The following is a 20,348-nucleotide window of genomic DNA, read 5'->3' on the forward strand; positions in this document are numbered from 1 at the left end:
TTGAGGCTGGAGTGATAGCACAGTGGGTAAGGCATTTGCCTTGCACGTGGCCAACCCGGGTTCAATTCCTCTGCCCTCTTAGAGAGCCCGGCAAGCTACCAAGAGTATCTTGCCCGCATGGCAGAGCCTGGCAAGCTCCCTGTGGCGTATTTGATATGCCAAAAAACAGTAGCAACAAGTTTCACAATGGAGACGTTACTGGTGCCCACTTGAGCAAATCGATGGACAAAGGGATGACAGTGACAAGGAGGTATATATATATATATATATATATATATATATATATACATATATATGTATGTGTGTGTATATATATATCTGTAAAAATATATTTCCCTCTAAAATTGGTGGCCTTCTACTTTAAGCCCCACCAAATATGGTGCTCTACTCTTGGAATATTAGTGGTGGGAGACATTGCCGCCATGTGTTCCAGAAGAAAGTTCACTTGTGGGTGAGTCTCGGCCGGAGCATGTGGAGAGTAGCCATGAGCATGGAGGCAGTTGAGTTCTGGAAGTTTTCGGTTGCCAGGGCTGGGTCCCTTTGAGCAGGGAGGGGCTTCCTGCTCACTCCCACCCACCCCCACCTCCGTGGTACCCCAATTGAAACAGGCTAGCTCGAGTCCGTCAGCATGGCTATGGCATGTGTCATTTCATGCTCTCTTCCAAGAGAGAAAGACAATGAGTCTCTGGATCATAGCCGTTGGTGAGATAATCCGGCTATTTTGCTTAATTTTTTAAAAAAGTTTTTCTCTGGGGCTGGAGCAATAGCACAGCGGGTATGCGTTTGCCTTGCACAAGACCAACCCAGGTTCGATACCCAGCATCCCATGTGGTCCCCTGAGCACCACCAGGGGTAATTCCTGAGTGCAGAGCCAGGAGTAATCCAAAAAGTAGAAAAAAAAAGTTTTCCTGGAGAGGGGAGCACTTGCCTTGCATGTGACTGACCTGGATTTGATCTTCAGCATCCCATGCGATCCTCCCTGTGCACTGCCAGCAGTAATTTCTGAATGCAGAGTTAGGAGTAACCCCTAAAGCATTGCCAGGTGTGGCCAAAATTTTAATTTTTTTTATTTTTACACGAATAATGCCCTAAATCTTAGAAAATTTCCAATGGAAATATATATGAATACTCTGATGTACAGAAGTCTTACACTTAGTGGCTTGAATTTATGAGGTGAAGATTAAATGCCTGTCAGGGCTGGAGAAATAGCACAGCGGGTAGGGTGTTTGCCTTGCACGTGGTTCCCAGAATCCCATGTGGTCCCCCAAGTACCACCAGGAGTAGTTCCTGAGTACATGAGTCACGAGTAAACCCTGTGTATCTCTGGGTGTGACCCAAAAAGAAAAAAAAATATTAAATGCCTATCCTAAATCAGAAATGTTTGGAGCCTAAAGCATAGTACAGTGGATAGGACATTTGCCTTGCATGTGGCCGACCCAGGTTCACTCTCCAACATCCCATACAGTTCCCTAAGCACTAACACAAGCAATTCCTGAGTGCAAAGCCAGGAGTAACCCCTGAATATTGCCAGATGTGACCCAAAAACAAAAAATGTTAACCCATATGATATATTCACTGTAGGGACTAGTGAAGATTCTTTGTCCAGCTAAAGAAAATGTTCCACGATATTTGAGTGAGCACAGGGTTCTCCCTGCACTTTGTGAATAAAATGTAATAAAATCACTTGAAATAAAGGTAGGAAGCTTTATTTCATTCTCCCTCCTTCACTTAGCTCACTAGTTCAATAGAATTAGCCACTGGAACTCTAGTCTGAATTATCAGAGAAAGTGTGCTTATTTTTAGCTCTTTTGCTTTTTGCCCTATTGTAGATATAGTTTTTAGAGTCTTAAAAGTAAATTATGTGGATTTAATTTAACCTGAGTTGAGTACACAGACCATATATTTTGGCTGACATTAACACACACCAAAGTCTTTTGAATACAGAAAGTATCTTTGTTTGAGGCATGAAAGCTTAAGATCCAAATTCTTGGAATCAGATGGACTTCTGACTCTCTTTTCCTTATTACAATTGTATAGAGAAAAGTATGAAATATAGTTCAGTTTCCCCACACAGGTTATATTAAAAGGTATGTATAACTTAATTTTGCGTTACATTTTAAAGATCAAAGATGCATCCTCGATTTTAAATGAAGATACCAGAATACTGTATGGCAATGTAATGATGAATATTGAGATGTGATATACAATGGTGTGGGTTTGTGATCATTGTGTGATTGTAACTCAGACATAAAAACTTGTAACTATATTTCACAGTGAATCAATAAAATTTTATAAAAAGAAAGAAAATACAATGGTGTTTGTTTAAAATGTTATGTGATGTTTTTATCATTGTTATAGGACCTTGTGTTGGAGCTTGTTTTTGGCTACCGAGGCAGGGACTGTAGGAATAATGTTCACTATTTAAATGATGGTGATGATATCATATATCACACTGCATCCGTTGGAATCCTGCACAATGTTGCTACAGGTACGAATACCTGAGTCCCTGTCCCTGCCATGGTTTAGAATTGCTCACTTGGGGCTGGAGCGATAGCACAGCGGGTAGGGCGTTTGCCTTGCACGTGGCCGATCCAGGTTTGATTCCTAGCATCCCATGTGGTCCCCTGAGCACAGCCAGGAGTAATTTCTGAGTGCAAAACCAGGAGTAACCCCTGTGCATTGCCAGGTGTGACCCCAAAGAAAAGATTAAAAAAAAAGAATTTCTCACTTATTTGCTAAGGCTATAAATAAATTGTTTTGGCTTCAGTACATACACATTTCATGCTACAGAGATTCCTGATAACATTTCAATTTGCAAGCTGAAAAAGATTGGAAAATGCTTAAAAATCACTAAGAAATAAAGGTTACAGTATGTAGAAAACATGTTCTATCGTGAAATCATGTGTGACTTCATTCTGCTCCCCCATAACTTGAACATTAAAATGTATGGTGGGATATGTTTCTCCCTCTAGTAGCAATTGAAAGGAGACTCGGGTTTAATTGAAGAAAATAAAAGGGCAGGGCATATAGCACAGCAGCTGAGCCCTTGTCTTGTGTGTATGAAGTCCAGGGCCCAATCCCCACCACCGGAAAATGGAAGGTGAACATTTTTTGACTTTTTTTTTTTTGCACCATGATTTCAATATTGTTAGTGATCGAGTTTTACACGTGTAGCGTTCCAACACCTCGCCCTCCACCACACTGGCTGCTCGCCCCTTTGTCTCGGTGTCCACCTCCCAACCCACCCTCCTCTCCCTGCTGTGGTAAACTCAGTCCTGAAGACCACAGCTTCTGTTGCCTTTGGGCACGTGTGATTCCTTTATTTATGTTTCTTTATATCTCCGATATGAGGAAGATCATTCTGTGGCTGCGCCTCTCCTGACCAGCTTCACTCAGCATGATAATCTCCAGATCCATCCATGTGGTGGCAAATTGCGTGATTTCCTCTTTTCTTGTAGCCAAGTAGTATCCCATTGTGTATATATTTTTTGATGTCTAGCTTGATTGTTGAAATGCAAGTAAAGCTCACTTGATGATCATTGATGTGCTAAATACATAATAGCATTTAGTAATCTTGTATTCTTACTCCATATAATTGCAAATTTCATAGAGTTTGAACAGCAGAAGTGCAAGGAGACATTACCTAGTCGAGACATTTCTGACTTTTGCCCTTCAATAAGCTTCCTCTTAAATAGGTAAAGGTGAAATGTGTGAGTCATTATCCCCTACCTCTGGTCAGTGATAATAATCAATATGGTCTTTCTATTTTGGTTTCCTCCAAGAACTTACCAGAATTTACAGAAATCAGTGGCAACTTTTTATTTAATAACTTAAGTCACTTAAAAATGCCATTTTTGAGCTCACTATAGTGTATACATATGTTGATTTTTTTAATGATGCTTACCTAAAACATATATTAAAATGCAGTGTGACTTAAATAAAACAAACCACCTACAGAGAAAATTCTCTTCGAGGCTTCACACATCCTTAAAGAGAATAGAAATAGGGAAGAAAAAGACCAATTAAACTAAAAAGGGATGGATACGTAAACACTTTCATGTTTATGCTGGTAGTTTCTTCATTTGTTCTCATGCTTTACAGATCACCTTTTTTTTGATGGGATAGAGGAGAGAAAGGGCACAGGGAGGCAGACAGCTGCTCCAGTCCCCACTGTCTGGTGTCCCACCAGCCTGAGAACACATTTCTGTGTTCAGAGTCTAGGAAAGTCTTTGCCAGCCTATAGACTTAGGCGCCAGTACTAGTTGATTGTTCCTTTAAGGGAGCTCTCAGTCCCAGAAAATACAAAGCACATTTCACACTGAAGAGACATTATAAAGTAAATACTAGGTGTATTAAAAGTTAAATTGTTTTGTTTTCGGGGCCAGAGTGATAGTTCAGTGAATAGGACACTTACCTTGCACATGACCAATCCAGGTGAATTCCAGAATCCCATATGGTCCCCTGAGCACCACCTGAGATCAGAGCCAGGAGTAACCCCTGAGCATTGCTTATGTGGCCCCCAAATAATAGCAACAAAATGTCTTGTTCTGCTTTTCTTTTTTTTCTGCTTTGCTTTTTGGAGGTTCTTTATAATCAGATCCTTTGTGTTATCTGCCCTCACTTCGCACCACTGTTTTACTTGCACAAATTTACCTGGATTATTTTCTGCAAGATCCAGGTCTGCTAAGGTCCCTTCACTATCACTGCCTCTAGACCAGGGGTTCCCAAAGTGGGTGTTACTGCCCAGATGCGTAAGTGGTTCTTTTTTCTCTGAAAAAGGAGCAGTGGGCCAAATAAGCAATTTTACAATTCCAGTAATCCAACCTGGTGCCACCACATGCCACACTCCAGCCCCTTTGAGCTATCTCTCTCACCTCCACTTAGGATGTGATACATACATTAAGTGCTCAGTAATATGCATCAGATCAGCAAGTAAGTTAAATAGTGTAGCTTATTGTCCTGATTGAGTGTATCTGACTGTTATATCTTCTCAAATTTTTGTCTTCATTTGCTTCTCAAATTTTCTTGTAGGGACACAGAGTTTTTATCAAGAACATAATGATGATATTCTGTGCCTCACTGTAAATCAACACCCCAAATTTATCAACGTGGTAGCAACTGGCCAAGTAGGTATGTTTCTGTATTTTTAAAAAGAAACCATTTGAAGCAGTTGTCTTGCTTAAATTAATTCAGCATCCTAGGAAAAGTTTAAAATATGTATCTGGATTGTTCAGAATGCTTGTATATATAAAGTACATGTCTAATTTTCCGTCTCTTAGTTTCCAGGTACCTCTGTCTCACTTTCTCTCAACTTTGCTATTTGAGGTTGTTCAGGCAGTTCACAATTAAGGAAATAAAGAAGTTATTTAATCATGACTGAAATAGTCCTGTAGTAGAAATTTCTAATTAGAAAAAAGGGTTTAATTTGTTAACATATAAAGTGAAAAGGCACATTTGAGGAGGGAATCGTCAGTATTTAGGGCCCAAAAGTAGCCAGACTAAATGATTAGGCAGCATGTCTACTCCAGCCAGGCTTAGGCAAGAGAGAGGGAAGCAAACCAATTCCATCTTGAAAATGCTTTTTCTCTTGGATTAATCTGTCACTTGTTAGATATTATTTTGCTCTTTTGACTCTTGAAAATATAACAGAGGTCATAACTCTTCACAGTGAAAGAATAGCAGGTCTATTCCTAAATCTGTCGACTTCATCAGTGATCACCGCAGTCAGATCTTCACAGCTCTTGATAGCATGGAAAAAGGATTGCAGTCATTCAGTCATTAGGTTTACTAGTGCTGTAGTGGGCCGTGATTGCTAAGCTAGCATTCCTCTTGTCTTTTTTCTTAAATAAAATCATTGGTGCTTTTAGTAGAATCCTTTTTATATACAAGAATTAAATTGATCAGTTACAAACTTGTTCTCTGGCTTGCTTATAGTCATAGACCCTTATCTAACTCTTTTCTAAAAATTTTCTAGTTTCGTTTGGGCTTGGGGGCCAGACTTAGCAATACTCAGGGACTACTTCCTGCCTGTTGCTCCCAGCAGTGCTGGCAGGGGTGGTGCTGGGAACTGACCCTGGGCTTCCCATAAGCATGCACTCTAGCCCTTTCCGCTATTTCCCCAGCCCCACCATTGTTTACTGTTAGACCAGTGTTACACGTTATATATGCAAGGCACCGTCCTTGTGTATAAGACAGTAGGTCTAGTCTCTGTGCTGTTTATTTTTAATTCAAGCCCCGTTTACATTCTGCATGAGGAATGAGACTCTTGGTCATATGACCATTTTGGTCAGGAAAGCACCTACATCATGTCTCTGAGCATTTGGTTATTGCTCAGTTAATTTGTATTGAATACATTGTTATTCGACAAATTTATTGGGAACCTACAATATATGAGATATAGTTCCGGTGCTGAGCATACAAGCATATTAATCCTCACCCCCAACAAAATCTCTAAGGTAATGGAATTTACATTCTGTAAATAGAATTCTGGGATATACGCTTTTATTTCCAATTTTTGCCCTCCTTGTTTTTCCTCTCTCTTCAAAGCAAACAACATATTAGTGCTGGAGTTTTCTTTCGGCTAAGAAATGTCACAGTCACAGTTAATCTTTCAGGAAATCTGTCCCTTTTTGCCACTGCTTTGTTGTTTTGTTTTGAAAGGCAGTACCTGCATGGGGAATGTGAAATAGCTGGTTATCTCCCTGTATCTCTCCTTCCAGTTCCCAGTCCAGCAGGGGCTGGAGAGCTCAGTGGGCTTGGCGGGGCCAAAATAGAACTAAACAAAACTTAAAAACAGCAAAGCCCAGGCAGCACTGAGGTGAACTTTAGAGCATATATGTAAGCCCTATGCCTTGTTCCCCATGTGCCCCTCCACAAAACAGATAAGAAAAACTGCTGATGACTAATTGGTTGACCCAAGAGAAAACCAAAAAGCAAGAAAGGTTTGTCTTCTGTGGACCTAAAGAGAGCTAAATAGTCAATTTGTTTAAAGCTTGTTTAATACAAAACACAAAATGCAGTTTAAAATATTTATGGTATTTTTTTGTTTGTTTGTTAAAAAGTATTTAGAGAGTCAGAACTATAGTACAGCGGGGAGGGTATTTGCCTTGCAGGCTGCCGACCCGAGTTTAATCCCCGGCGTCCCAAATGGTCCCCAGGTACTTCCTGAGTGCAGAGCCAGGAGTAATAACCCCTGAGCATTGCTGGGTGTGACCCAAAAATTAAAAAAATAATCATTTAGATCTGGAGCAAGCACTTGTCTGACATGCAGCTGACTACAGTGTGATCCTGATATGGTCCCCCAAGCTCTTCCAGGAGTCATCCCTGAGCACAGAACCAGGAATCAGCCCTGACACTGCCAGGCATGGCCCAAACTTCCCCCTCAAAAAAAATTATTTAGATTAGACTGGAGAGAGAATACAGGAGGTAAGATGTCAGTCTTGCATACAGCTACTCCAGTCTGAATCCCTGGTACGAAGCATCCTGGCATTGCCAGGAATTCACCTGAGTACTGCCAAGTCTATAACCCATTGTTAGCCCCTGCCCTCCGATTTTTTATTCCATAGAATTAAAATAATAGCTTTTGTGATAGTTTAGCCAGTTAAGTTCAAATTGTACCATATCTACATAAGGCCTGTGAGACTCTTCTCTGAGTCCATTCACCCAGTGGTAACTGCAAAGCTAGTACAATCATAAAACCAATACAAGTAGAGTGGCCGAGCAGTGCCTGCTCACTGGGAGGATGGTGATGGAGCTTGGATTTTGGATAACCACTTTTTTTTTCTTTTTGGGTCACACCCGATGATGCACAGGGGTTACTCCTGGTTCATGCACTCAGGAATTACTCCTAGTGGTGCTCGGGGGACCATCTGGGATGCTGGGAATTGAACCCGGGTCAGCCGCATGCAAGGCAAACGCCCTACCCGCTGTGCTATCACTCCAGCCCCAGGGATAACCACATTTTTGCTTGTTTTGTTTTTTGGCTTTGGGGCTCACACTCAGCAATCTTCAGGGATTACTCCTGGCTCTGTAATTCTCAGGAATTACACTTGATGGGTGCTTGGGGAGGACCATATGGGATGCCAGGAATCAATCCTAGTTGACCAGATGCAAGGCAAATGCCTTACCCACTGTACTATCACTCCAGCTCCTCAGCCCGGGTTCAGTCCCCAGCTTTACATATGGTCCTCCAAACACTGCTGGTTGTGGTGCAAAAAAAACAAAATAAATAGCTAAAATATTTAGTCCTATGATTGTAGGTCTTTATTTGTTTGTGCTCTTGTCTCAAGCCCTGCAGACACTTGGGGACAGAGCCACATTTCCACACCAAACAGCTCCAGTCCTCTAACCAGTCTTCACGACAGGCTTTCCATTCTGTGCGTGAGGTCAGAGCATGTGCAGGGCTGAAAATAATATTTCCTGAGTGGTCTGCTCTGCCGAGTTCAGTGTTTTGTTTTCATTTCCACCTAAGTTATCAGTATGTCCTGAAATCACAATTTTACAAGAATAGACATATATATGAGAATATATCAAGCTTTTCCAAAGCCAAAAACAGTCAGGACCAGACAGTGGTACAGAGTAGGGCATTTGGCTGGCACACAACCAACCCTATTTCCATTCCCAGCATCCCATATGGTCGCCCAAACACTACCAGGAGTGATTCCCGAGTGCACAGCCGGGGGTAGTAAGCATTGCCACATTTGGCACCCATCCTCCCTCCCTCCCACAAATAAAAACAAAACCAAAAGCAATTATCTATCTTAAATGGAGGCTTAAAGTATTACTCCTTTCTTACTACACCATATTGCTTCTAAAATTTTTATGTAATAGGTATTTTCACCACAGGTATAACACACAGGTATTCATATCTCCTTTCTGTCAGTCTTATACTCAGACAGTGAATGTTTTATCTAAAAAAAAATAAGTAGGGGAACTTGTAGCCTAAATTAAAGACCTTTTTCTCCTTTTTGGTTTTTGGATCATACTCAGTGATGCTCAAGAGTCAGAAATTACTGGCTCTGCAGTCAGCAATTATTACTAGTGGTGCTTGGGGACTGTATGGGATGCAGGGGATCAAACCTGAATGGGGTGCATGCAAAGCAAGTGCCCCACCCATTAAACTATCGCTCCAACTCTGGGACTTTTTTTTTTAGTTTCATGATGACATTTTATTTAGAAAGTTTGGTAATTCTTCCCTGTCAGTAGAGATGCATTAAAAATTCTAGGGTTTATTATCAGGGAATTTTATAAACCAAAGCAAGCGACTTATCAATTTAAGTCATATCAGTATTATTTTAAAGGTTGTGGTAATTGCAATTTATGTAATTCTTATATAAGAAGAAAAGTTTGGATCCAGAGATTAAAAGTCATGTTCAAATGCTGCTGATAAATCTGTATAAATAAGTAGCTTGACTTACAGATAATTTACTCAATGCCATGAAATTAGTTTTGGATGTATATTTATTTTAATTATTTACACATTATTTTATGATAGTTTTTACCAGTTTTACCTTTAATGTTATTTACAGATAATTATTTTTCTACTGGTTTTCTGTTATAGGTGACTCTGCAGACATGTCAGGTAAGGCAAGTTGTTTTCTGTTTTGGTGTTATTGCTTATTATTGTTAGCCCCCATTTGTAGCTGACAGGATATCCTCGCTGCAGTGCTCTGGGTGCGGGGGGGGGTGTCACTCCCCAAACACTCAGCCTGGCAGTTTGGGCCCCTGGGTGTGGTACCCTGCTCAGTACTGCAGAGCTGCTTGAGCACTGTACTGAGGGCTCGCCCATAGCTCCACCCCCAGGCCGTTCCTCTGGGATCCTTAGAAGTGTCCACACCAATTTAGGATTGCTTGTTTTATTTTTTGTTTGGTAGGGGATGGGGTGGGGGAGTGCCACACCCCACTGCGCTCAGGGCTTACTCCTGGCTCTGCTCTCAGGGATCACATCTGTAAATTCGGGGGCCCCTATATGGGACAACATGCAAGGCAAGTGCCCTGTCCACTGTACTGTGACCCCAGCAGCTAGGATTGCATTTTTTTATTTTTTTTTGTTTTATAAGGTAGTTCACAATATTTGATTACATTTAATATCCAGACATCAAAAAAATCCCACCACCATTACAAACCTTCCCACCACCATATTTCAAATGTTTCCGCATAGGATTGCTTTTAATGAAGACTATTGTTTTAGTAGCATGAGACGGAACCTAAATCTGCAGTGACAGCAGGGTTTTTATTTTATTTTATTTTTTATTGAATCACCATGTGGAAAGTTACAAAGCTTTCAGGTTTAAGTCTCAGTTATACAATGCTCAAACACCCATCCCTTCACCAGTGCACATACTCCACCACCAAGAATCACAGTATACTTCCCCCCATGTCCCCACCTCCCCGGCCCCTCACCCTGCCTGTGAGGGGCCAGGGAGGTGGGGACATGGGGGGAAGTGATAAATTTCACTTTACTTTCACTTTACTTTGATTACATTCAATATTTCAACAGTAAACTCACTATTATTGTTTGGAGTTTCTCTCTCCAAAGTTGGACTTGCTGAAAAGGAAGCATTTGATAATTTGTTTTCCATTGCTGAGAATGAAGAGATATGAGGTCAAGCAGCCACAATAGCAGCCGCATGGTTTTGGATTTCTGTATTTTAGTATTTTAGTAACTAAGTCAAGAGAAATTTCTGCCAGAAATTGCATCATTGCAAGCTCATACCTCTCTGCTACTTTATATTCCACATATGAGTGCAATCTTTCTATGTCTGTCTCTTTCTTTTTGACTCATTTCACTCAACATGATATTTTCCATGTTGATCCACTTATATGCAAATTTCATGACTTAATCTTTTCTGACAGCTACATAGTATTCCATTGTGTAGATGTACCAGAGTTTCTTTAACCATTCATCTGTTTTTGGGCACTCTGGTTTTTTCCAGATTCTGGCTATTTTAAACAGTGCTGCAATGAACATAGAAATGCAGATGTCATCTCTACTATACTTTTTTGCCTCTCCGGGGTATATTTCCAGAAGTGGTATTGCTGGGTCAAATGGAAGCTCAATTTCTAATTTTTTGAGAATCGTCCTTATTGTTTTCCAAAAGGGCTGAACCAGTCGGCATTCCCACCAGCAGTGAAGGAGAGTCCCTTTCTCCCCACATCCACGCCAACAGCGGTTGCTTTTGTTTTTTGGGATGTTGGCCAGTCTCTGTGGTGTGAGATGATATCTCATTATTGTTTTGATCTGCATCTCCCTGATGATTAGTGATGTTGAACATTTTCTCATGTGCCTCTCAGCCATTTGGATTTCTTTTTTGGGAAAGTTTCGGTTCATTTCATCACCTTATTTTTTGATCGGTTCGGCAGTTTTCTTCTTGTGGAGTTCAACCAGTGCATTGTATATCCTTGATATCAACCCTTTATCGGATGGATACTGCGTAAATATCCTTTCCCATTCTGTAGATTGTCTTTGTATTTTGGTCACTGTTTCTTTTGAGGTGCAGAAGCTTCTTAGTTTGAGATAGTCCCATTTATTTATCTCTGTTTTCACTTGCTTGGCCAGTGGCGTGTCAGCTTTGAAGATACCGTTGGCTTCAATGTCATGGAGGGTTCTGCCGGCCTTGTCTTCAATGTACCTTAGGGATTCTGGTCTGATGTTGAGGTCTTTAATCCATTTTGATCTGACTTTTGTACATGGTGATAGGTGGAGATCTAAGCCCATTTTTTTGCATGTAGCTGTCCAGTTTTGCCAGCACAATTTGTTAAACATGCTTTCCTTGCTCCACTTCACATTTCTTGCTCCCTTATCAAAGATTAGATAATCATATATTTGGGGGGGTGTCAGAGTATTCAACCCTGTTCCATTGGTCTGCACCTCGCCTTTGTTCCAGTACCATGCTGTTTTAATTGCTACCGCTTTGTAGTAGAGTTGGAAGTTGGGGAGGTTGATTCCTCCCATTTTCTTTTTCCCAAGAATTGCTTTAGCTATTCGTGGGTACTTATTGTTCCATATGAATTTCAGGAGTGCTTGCTCCATTTCTTTGAAGAATGTCAAGGGTATCCTTATAGGGATCGCATTGAATTTGTACAATGCTTTGGGGAGTATTGCGATTTTGACAATATTAATTATTCCAATCCATGAGCAGGGGATATCTTTCCATTTCCTCGTGTCCTCTTTTATTTCCTGAAGTAGCGTTTTATAGATTTCATTATACAAGTCCTTTACCTCCTTAGTTAAGCTGATTCCGAGGTACTTGATTTTTTGAGGCACAATTGTGAACGGGATTGCTTTTATCATGTTGCTTCCTTCTCTCATTATTTGCATATAGGAAAGCCATGGACTTTTGGGTATTGATTTATAGCCTGCAACTTTGCTATACAAGTCTATTGTTTCTAGGAGTTTCTTGGTAGAAGTTTTAGGGTTCTCTAAGTATAGTATCATATCATCGACAACAGGTTTTTTAAAACTAGCATATTTTGGGGGCTGGAGAGATAGCACAGTGGGTAGGGCGTTTGCCTTGCACGCGGCTGACCCGGGTTCAAATCCCAGCATCCCATATTGTCCCCTGAGCATGGCCAGGGGTAATTCCTGAGTGCAGAGCCAGGAGTAACCCCTGTGCATTGCCAGGTGTGACCCAAAAAGCAAAAAAAAAAAAAAACTAGCATATTTTGATGGTTTTAGTATGGCCACCACAGCTATTAAGCACTTTATATATTTGACTTACTTCTTCACCACAAAACTTCTTATGTGCCATTCCCATTATTCCACAGATTACATCAACAGATCAGGTAAAGATTTAAAATTTGTACTATTTATTTTGACCATAGGTTTATGAATTCAAACGCTACTACATGAAAATTTTGTGCCTGTTGCATTTAGTTATTATAATTAGACCTTTTCCACACCCTATGTGGTCCTCCAAGACCACCACAAGTAACCCCTGAAACACCAGAGGTGACTCAAAAACCAGAAACAGGAGTTTGAAAACTCCTGTTTTTTTTAAAACAAAAAGAAAACATTTGCCAGTGATTCATATCTATTTCCATCCCTTCATCCAGAGTACAAGACATGATTTTGTGACTTGGCATTAACCACAAAGTTACCCAACACAGCAGGCAAAAGTTTAGTTTTCTTCACTTAGCTCAAGAGCAAGGGTTGGCAAAACTACAGCCCACTATTTGGCACAGCCCAAATGGAGCCAAATCTAACCTCCAGTCCATGAGCTAATAAAATTTTAATTAATCTATACTGTTTAGAATAAAATTAAAAGAATAAAGCTACATAACATATGGGAATTATGTGAGATTCCCATTTCAGTAGCCATTGATGCGATTGTGTTAGACCCACTCATTCCAGACACCGTGTGCTCTGGTGGCAGTGGACCAGAGACCACGTGTGACAGTCTCAGTACTGCTGCATGACTCTCCACAAATGACTGTGACAAACTTATAAGATGGCAAGTTTTGGTTGCCGTTCCACAACGTTTATTTTTTAACAGCATCTATCCATCATGTCAAAAAAGGAGGGGAGGTGAAAATTAGGCACATGAAAATGGCTCATCATCACTGATTATCAGGAGAGTGTAAATCAAAACTACTATGGATATCACCTTACATCAGCGATCCAGAATGACCTGTCAGAACAGACACAGCTGCTCATGGGGACAGAGAAAAAGAACCCCACATTCACTGTGGGTGCAAATGTAAACTGGGTCAGCCTCCATGCAAAACAGTATGTCAATTTCTCCAAACATTAAAAATATGTAGTAGCTCAGTGAACAAGAACTTGCTTTGCATGTGTGAGGGACCCACCAAAAAAATGATAAAATAAAAATACCTTGTGATCCAGCAATTCTCTTCCTAGAGATATGTCCCAAAAATGCTAGATAGTTGACACACCTATGCTCATTGTGCAGCTTACAGTAGCCAAAATCTGGAAACAGTGGCAATGAGTGAATAAAGAACTTTTGCTATAAATGCACAATGTATAAAATAAAACTCAGCTGTAACAAAACCTGACCTTCTGCTCTGACATGGAGGGAGAGTCATGCTAAGTGAAGCAAGTCAACAGAAAAACAAATATCAAATGATCGGGGTTTGAACAATAGTACAGCAGCTAGGATGCTTGTGATTTGATCCCCAGCACCATATACGGTATCTGAGCACAGCCAAGTGTGGCACAAAAACAAAAACATGTATTTTAGATAATCTCACTCTTGGTATGTGAAAAAACAAAGCAAGGAAAGAATCCATCATTTTGGTTTGCATTTCCCTGATGATTCGTGATGTAGAGCATTTTTTCACGTGCCTTTTGGCCATTCAGATTATTCTTTGAGGAAGTTTCTGTTCATTTTTTCTCCCCATTTTTTGATGGGGTTCATGGTAAGCTTTTCTGTCTATTTCCATGCCCAATGCTTAGCAGTGTGATCAGTCTCTCTCTCTCTTTCACTCTCTCTTACTCTCTCTCTCTCTCTCTCTCTCACACACACACACACATACACCCTATCTTTTTACATGTAAGCTTTTATGTCTATTTCCATGTAGATTTTTTTTTGCAGTTGTGTAAGTCGCCTAATCATTTTTATATGCTATTCAAAATTAAATATCTGGTTTATGTTTTTAGTGGAGAAGAGCCCAATTGTAGAGGGTGGTTCAGCGCCCCGAGTTGCTATGCCTGGAAGTGCTGGTTAGGGCTGGAAGGATGCCCTGCCGGATTCCAACGGGGCCTGCTGCATGCAAGGCATGTTCTTCATCTCCCCAGCCCCTCGTTTAATATAGTTTAACTGCTTTATTTGAAAAACAGTCAGATTTATCATATATACCATAATTTGTATCTAGTACATAATACAGTCTAAGTTATTAGAATGTTTTCTTTAAAAACCAAACAGGATTTATTTCTACTTCTTTTTTCTCTCTCATTTCCCAAGTGGTGCAACTCAGAGGGCCCAAGCTGCAGTATGGCCTAGGCCCTGCAGTTGGTGCTGGGGGCCCCAAGGGCCACACCAAGCATTGCTTGGGGCACCATGTGGTGCCTAGTATTCAACCAGGTTGGCCACATACAAGGCATGCACCTGAACCCCCAGACTCTCTCTTGGACCTGCATCATGATTTTAAGCTTGTCTTATATCACTTTCTCTTTTGCTTTTTTGGGGTCACACCCGGCGATGCACAGGGGTTAGTTCTGACTCTGCACTCAGGAATTACTCCTGGTGGTGCTCAGGGTACCATATGGGATGCTGGGAATCGAACCCGGGTCAGCCGCGTGCAAAGCAAATGCCCTACCTGCTGTGCTATCGCTCCAGCCCCTCACATTTATTTTTTGCAAGATTTATAAGATTTATAATTTGAGGCAAGGATATTTTGGTTATTTTATTAAAAGGACTTTTACACTGTGACTGTATTAGATGTTGAATTACTGAATTAGCTGCTGTCATATTATTATCATTTTTTCTTTTTTTTTTTTTTTTTTTTGCTTTTTGGGTCAGACCTGGCGATGCACAGGGGTCACTCCTGGCTCTGCACTCAGGAATTACCCCAGTGGTGCTCAGGGGACCATATGGGATGCTGGGAATCGAACCTGGGTCGGTCGCATGCAAGGCAAACACCCTACCCGCTGTGCTATCACTCCAGCCCCCAATTATTATTATTATTATTATTATTACTATTATCACTCCCTTTGTTCTCATTGTTGCCATGTCAGGGGTCATACTCTGGCACCAGAGATCATACTGGCAGCGCCAAAGATCACAAGACTAAGCCACATTCCCAGATCCCATGTCTATTCATTTGTACAGAGTACAGTTCATAAAATAAACATAGCAGAAACATAGGAGTTTTTAACTTGGACAAATATTGAGAACCTGGGAAAAAAATTAGCAGCCATCTGATGAGACCATGAGTTGCTGCCCACAATGGTTCTGCCGGCTCCCGAATGGCCATGATCCCAGAGGCACACAAACCAATCTCAGAACCCAGTGGCTTTTGGCAGAAATGCTCCTGGACTGTGAATTAAACTATGGCCCCAAACCATCCTGGGTGGGAAAGGGCATTGTCCCTTCCACCTTTTCCCCCTCGGCAGTGACTGCCATCTTTCAGAGCCTATCAGACAGAGGTACGAGCTTGCAGTGACGAGGGCGCAGGGCTTCTTGGGATAGGGGTGGAACCAACCCCTCTCCCCACCCTGACGAGACCCCAAGTTGCTGCCCACGAACAGCTCTGCCGGCTCCTGAATGGCCATGATCCCAGAGGCACACAAACCAATCTCAGAACCCAGTGGCTTTTGGCAGTAATCCCTCCAGACTTAATTACTAAAGTACCAGAAGTCCAAAATCAAAAGACATCATATGCTCTTCATTATCAGCAATAGAAAACAAATGATCTAATGATGCGTTTTCGGCAGCTCTGATTGTTGGGGGAAGATTCCAAATAATAATGGTGGGTATTCTGTTGAAAAATTGAATGTGATCAAGTAGAGCGAGAGTAAAGTGGAAATCATCTGCCACACAGGCGGGGGGCGGGAGGTGGGAGGTATACTGGGGTTCTTGGTGGTGGAACATGTGCACTGGTGAAGGGATGGGTGTTTGATCATTGTTTGACCAAGACTTAGACCTGAAAGCTTTGTAACTGTTCTTACGGTGATTCAATAAAAAGAGAAATAAATAAATATTATTTCACTCAAAAAAATTAAGCAACCAGAACTGGATACAAGAATATAACAGCAAACATTTATTTTTAGACATTAGCAAGTTTATTTCACCCATAAAATTCTGATTAAAATTTTAATCTTACAAAATTAGCAGTTTGCCAAATAATTGTTCATCAGGGTTGAGGTATGTTTGAAATAGTTTGGGGATTTCCTGCCTATTGTCTTTCTCAGTTTTATCTACTTCTCTTTTTTGGATGGTGGGTCACAATGCTCAGGGGTTACTCCTGGCTCTACACTCAGAAATCGCTCCCAGCAATGCTCAGGGAACCATATGGGATGAGGGGATCGAACTCGGGTTGGCTGCATGCAAGACAAGTGTCCTGCCCACTGTACTATCACCTCGGCCCTATACTTAGCAACTTTTCATCACTCCTTCATATGACATAAATATTTGAACATACACCCTGACATTTCTCAGCATTAACTATATAAATTTAACACATATCTAAACATACATTATTTTTGAGTAGTTGAAGTTGTGACTGCCTAATTTACTTATCAAAATGAATATTATTTTATCCAAGGTTGTTTGGATAAAAGCCTGAGGACATATCCTGCATTTTGTTCTTGTCCTTCATTAAATACAGCCTTAGTGTAGACTTTTTTTTTTTCCTGGTAAATTAACTTGGTAGTTTTTTTTCCCCATGTTTCAGAGATAAGCACCCTCCATATGCCTTACAGATAGAAATATTTCTAGTACTTCTGTTAAAACTTCTTGTTTGTGCAGTTTTAATTGGGTTTGGTTTTTGCACCACAACCCGTGGCGCTCAGGGATTATTCCTGGTTCTGCACTCAGGGATTGCTCCTGACAGGTCTCTGGGTAACCGTATGGGTGCCAGGGATCAAACCCAGAGCATGTACATACAAGACACTCACCCTACCAGTTGTGTGTGTATCTCTCCAGCCCATAACTGCTGTTTTCCATCTTTATTTAGCTACAGCTCCTTCTATCCACATCTGGGATGCCATCAACAAGCAGACCCTTTCGGTCCTCAGATGCTACCATTCAAAGGGGGTGTGTTCAGTCAGCTTCAGTGCCACTGGGAAACTCTTGCTGTCTGTGGGGCTAGACCCAGAACATACTGTCACCATCTGGAGATGGCAGGAAGGTAGGGGTCCTTTTTGTTTTGAGTTCCAATTCTGCTGTATTGTGAATTCACTGATATTTGTCTTAACCATGGTCATTGAAACCATTAGTCACTACATCCCAATGCATCATACACTGTTGCCGTTATCTTCTGCTATTTCTGCATGTATTGCTTATTTGATCATTATTGTATAATTGGTCTGTAGAGGATCTTAAGAATGTAAATAGAAGTATATTTTAAGTAATAAAAAATCAATAGGGTAATTAATACTTTAAAACTTATTATGTACCTACTTTTAAAAATGAAACTCATAGAAACTACATAGAAATGTTTTTTAAAATCTAAAATGTCCAGGGGCTGGAGCGATAGCACAGTGGGTAGGGCATTTGCCTTGCATGCTGCCGACCCATGTTCAATTCCCAGCATCTATATGGTTCCCCCGAGCACCGCCAGGAGTAATTCCTGAGTGCAAAGCCAGGACTAACCCCTGTGCATCGCTGGGTGTAACCCAAAAAGAAAAAAAAAATCTAAAATATCCCTTCAGTCAGTGACAGTGCCGCTTTCCTTGATTATACATCACACTGAAAATATGGGACAGACCCTGTCCATAAGAACCCTAACCCCAACCTTAACCTTAACCCTAACCCACTTGTCACTGCAAGTGCGAGGTTGGGACACAGCCTGATCTCACACATACTTGTTTTTTGAATCACTGTATCACTGTCATACCATTGCTCATCAATTTGCTCAAGCGGGCACCAGTAACATCTCCATTGCGAGACTTGTTACTGTTTTTGGCATATTGAATACACCACGAGTAGCCTGCCAGGCTCTGCAAGATACTCTCAGTAACTTGCCGGGCTCTTTGAAAGGGGCAGAGGAATCGAACCCGGGTTGGCGGCATGCAAGGCAAATGCCCTACCTGCTGTGCTATTGCTCCAGCCTCTAGACTCTTGAATCACTATTTTGAATGACTAAAGTTTGTTATCATACTTTGTCTATGCTACCCTAAATAATTTCACTGTATCTTTTATCAGGTGCCAAAATTGCCAGCAGAGCTGGTCACAACCAGCGTATTTTTGTGGCAGAATTCCGACCGGATTCAGATTCCCAGTTTGTCTCTGTGGGAGTGAAACATGTGAAGTTCTGGACACTGGCAGGAAGGGCTCTGCTGAGCAGAAAGGGGATACTGAGCACCCTGGAAGATGCCCGGATGCAGACCATGCTGGCTGTTGCATTTGGTGCAGTATGTCTCTTAAAATGCATGTGGTAGTGTAACTGTGAGCTTATATATCGGATTATTTTCAATTTTCTCACCAAAGACACACTGACGTTGTCTTTATGGATATATCTCCAGTTAGTGATGTTCATGGATTATTCCAACTTTTGAAATCTAGTACTTTCAGAGATCAGCAGTGGTAATAAAAGTTAGTATGGAACATGGAGGATTATAATGAAATATGTGAGTCCTGGGCTGGATAGTACACAGTAAAGCACTTGTCCTTACATGCTACTGACAAGGGTTCAATCCTGGCACCATATATGGTCCATTGAGCATGGCCAGGAGTGATCCCTCACACAGCACCAGGAGTAACCCACAGCCAGGTGTGGCCAAAAATATATTTTGAGTCCCTGGGCCACTGCCATTCTCAGAAGTCTTTATTTTGTAATCACTGCTCTAAACTTCCTAATATTTGTTTTCCTTGTAGTTTCTCACTGTTCTAAAAACGAAAGATAAATCGAGAAATTAACTTTAAAGTATTTAAGGTTGTCTGTGGGTTAGGATTCCTTTTTTCCTCCTATCATCTTAACAAACTGCTTATCATGTAGTTGGAAGCTCTGGACCAATTTCTCCTGCGAGGTGAGAGAGCAGAATATTCCAGAGCTGTCTTCCCGCCCCCTGACTCCCCGCCCCCAATTCCTGTCTGTGGTTTACAGCTTACATCCCTTTCCTTGAGAGCCCAGAACTGGCAGGGCTTTGTAAGACCTTCATGTATTAAGAATCTAGAACGCATGAAGGTATGCAATATTTGGAACAAAGGAAATTACAGTGTTAGGAACTTGAAGTACTTGAGGGCGACTTGAAGAAACTGGAGGGGTATATATAGTAAGGGAGGGCAGGCACTGAGTTGCCTTGCATATGGCCACTTCGACTGCAACCCTGGTTTGATCCCCTGGTACCACACCACCCCCTGAGCACAGAGCCAGGAGTAACCTCTAAGCACGGCAGGTACGGCCCACCCCTGTTCCCCACCACTGCCACAAATGAAAAACAAAGAAAAATGTTTGAAAATAGTCATGCCAGTTCAAAATTTTTTAATATTTTGGGATCCTTTAGGATCACTAATTCCTTTCCAGAACAAAAACCTGAAGATTCAAACACTGCCATCTCGATTGAGTCTTTTCACATAAGATTCTTTATGCAGTTACCCATTCTCAATTGAAAATAAATCTGAAGATTAAAATATTCACCATAATTGACTTAAACGTGAAACAGCAGTACAGTGAGACTCTTGTTATACAATCTGTTAGGTTGTATTCAGTTTAATACTTTTGTTAAG

At 41.2% G+C, this 20,348-nt stretch overlaps 1 protein-coding gene across 1 annotated transcript in view; it reads left to right on the forward strand.

Annotated features, from left to right (window-relative positions):
• Positions 1 to 20,348, forward strand: part of EML5 (EMAP like 5) — a 169,679-nt gene that overhangs the window by 128,144 nt on the left and 21,187 nt on the right. The window contains exons 31-35 of the mRNA XM_055131814.1: positions 2,359 to 2,488; positions 5,032 to 5,130; positions 9,560 to 9,580; positions 17,635 to 17,808; positions 18,825 to 19,033. Coding sequence (XP_054987789.1) covers positions 2,359 to 2,488; positions 5,032 to 5,130; positions 9,560 to 9,580; positions 17,635 to 17,808; positions 18,825 to 19,033 — 633 coding nt within the window. The remainder of the gene's footprint in view (positions 1 to 2,358; positions 2,489 to 5,031; positions 5,131 to 9,559; positions 9,581 to 17,634; positions 17,809 to 18,824; positions 19,034 to 20,348) is intronic.

The sequence above is a fragment of the Sorex araneus genome, chromosome 3 (genome assembly GCF_027595985.1).
Source record: "Sorex araneus isolate mSorAra2 chromosome 3, mSorAra2.pri, whole genome shotgun sequence".
Taxonomy (NCBI): domain Eukaryota; kingdom Metazoa; phylum Chordata; class Mammalia; order Eulipotyphla; family Soricidae; genus Sorex; species Sorex araneus.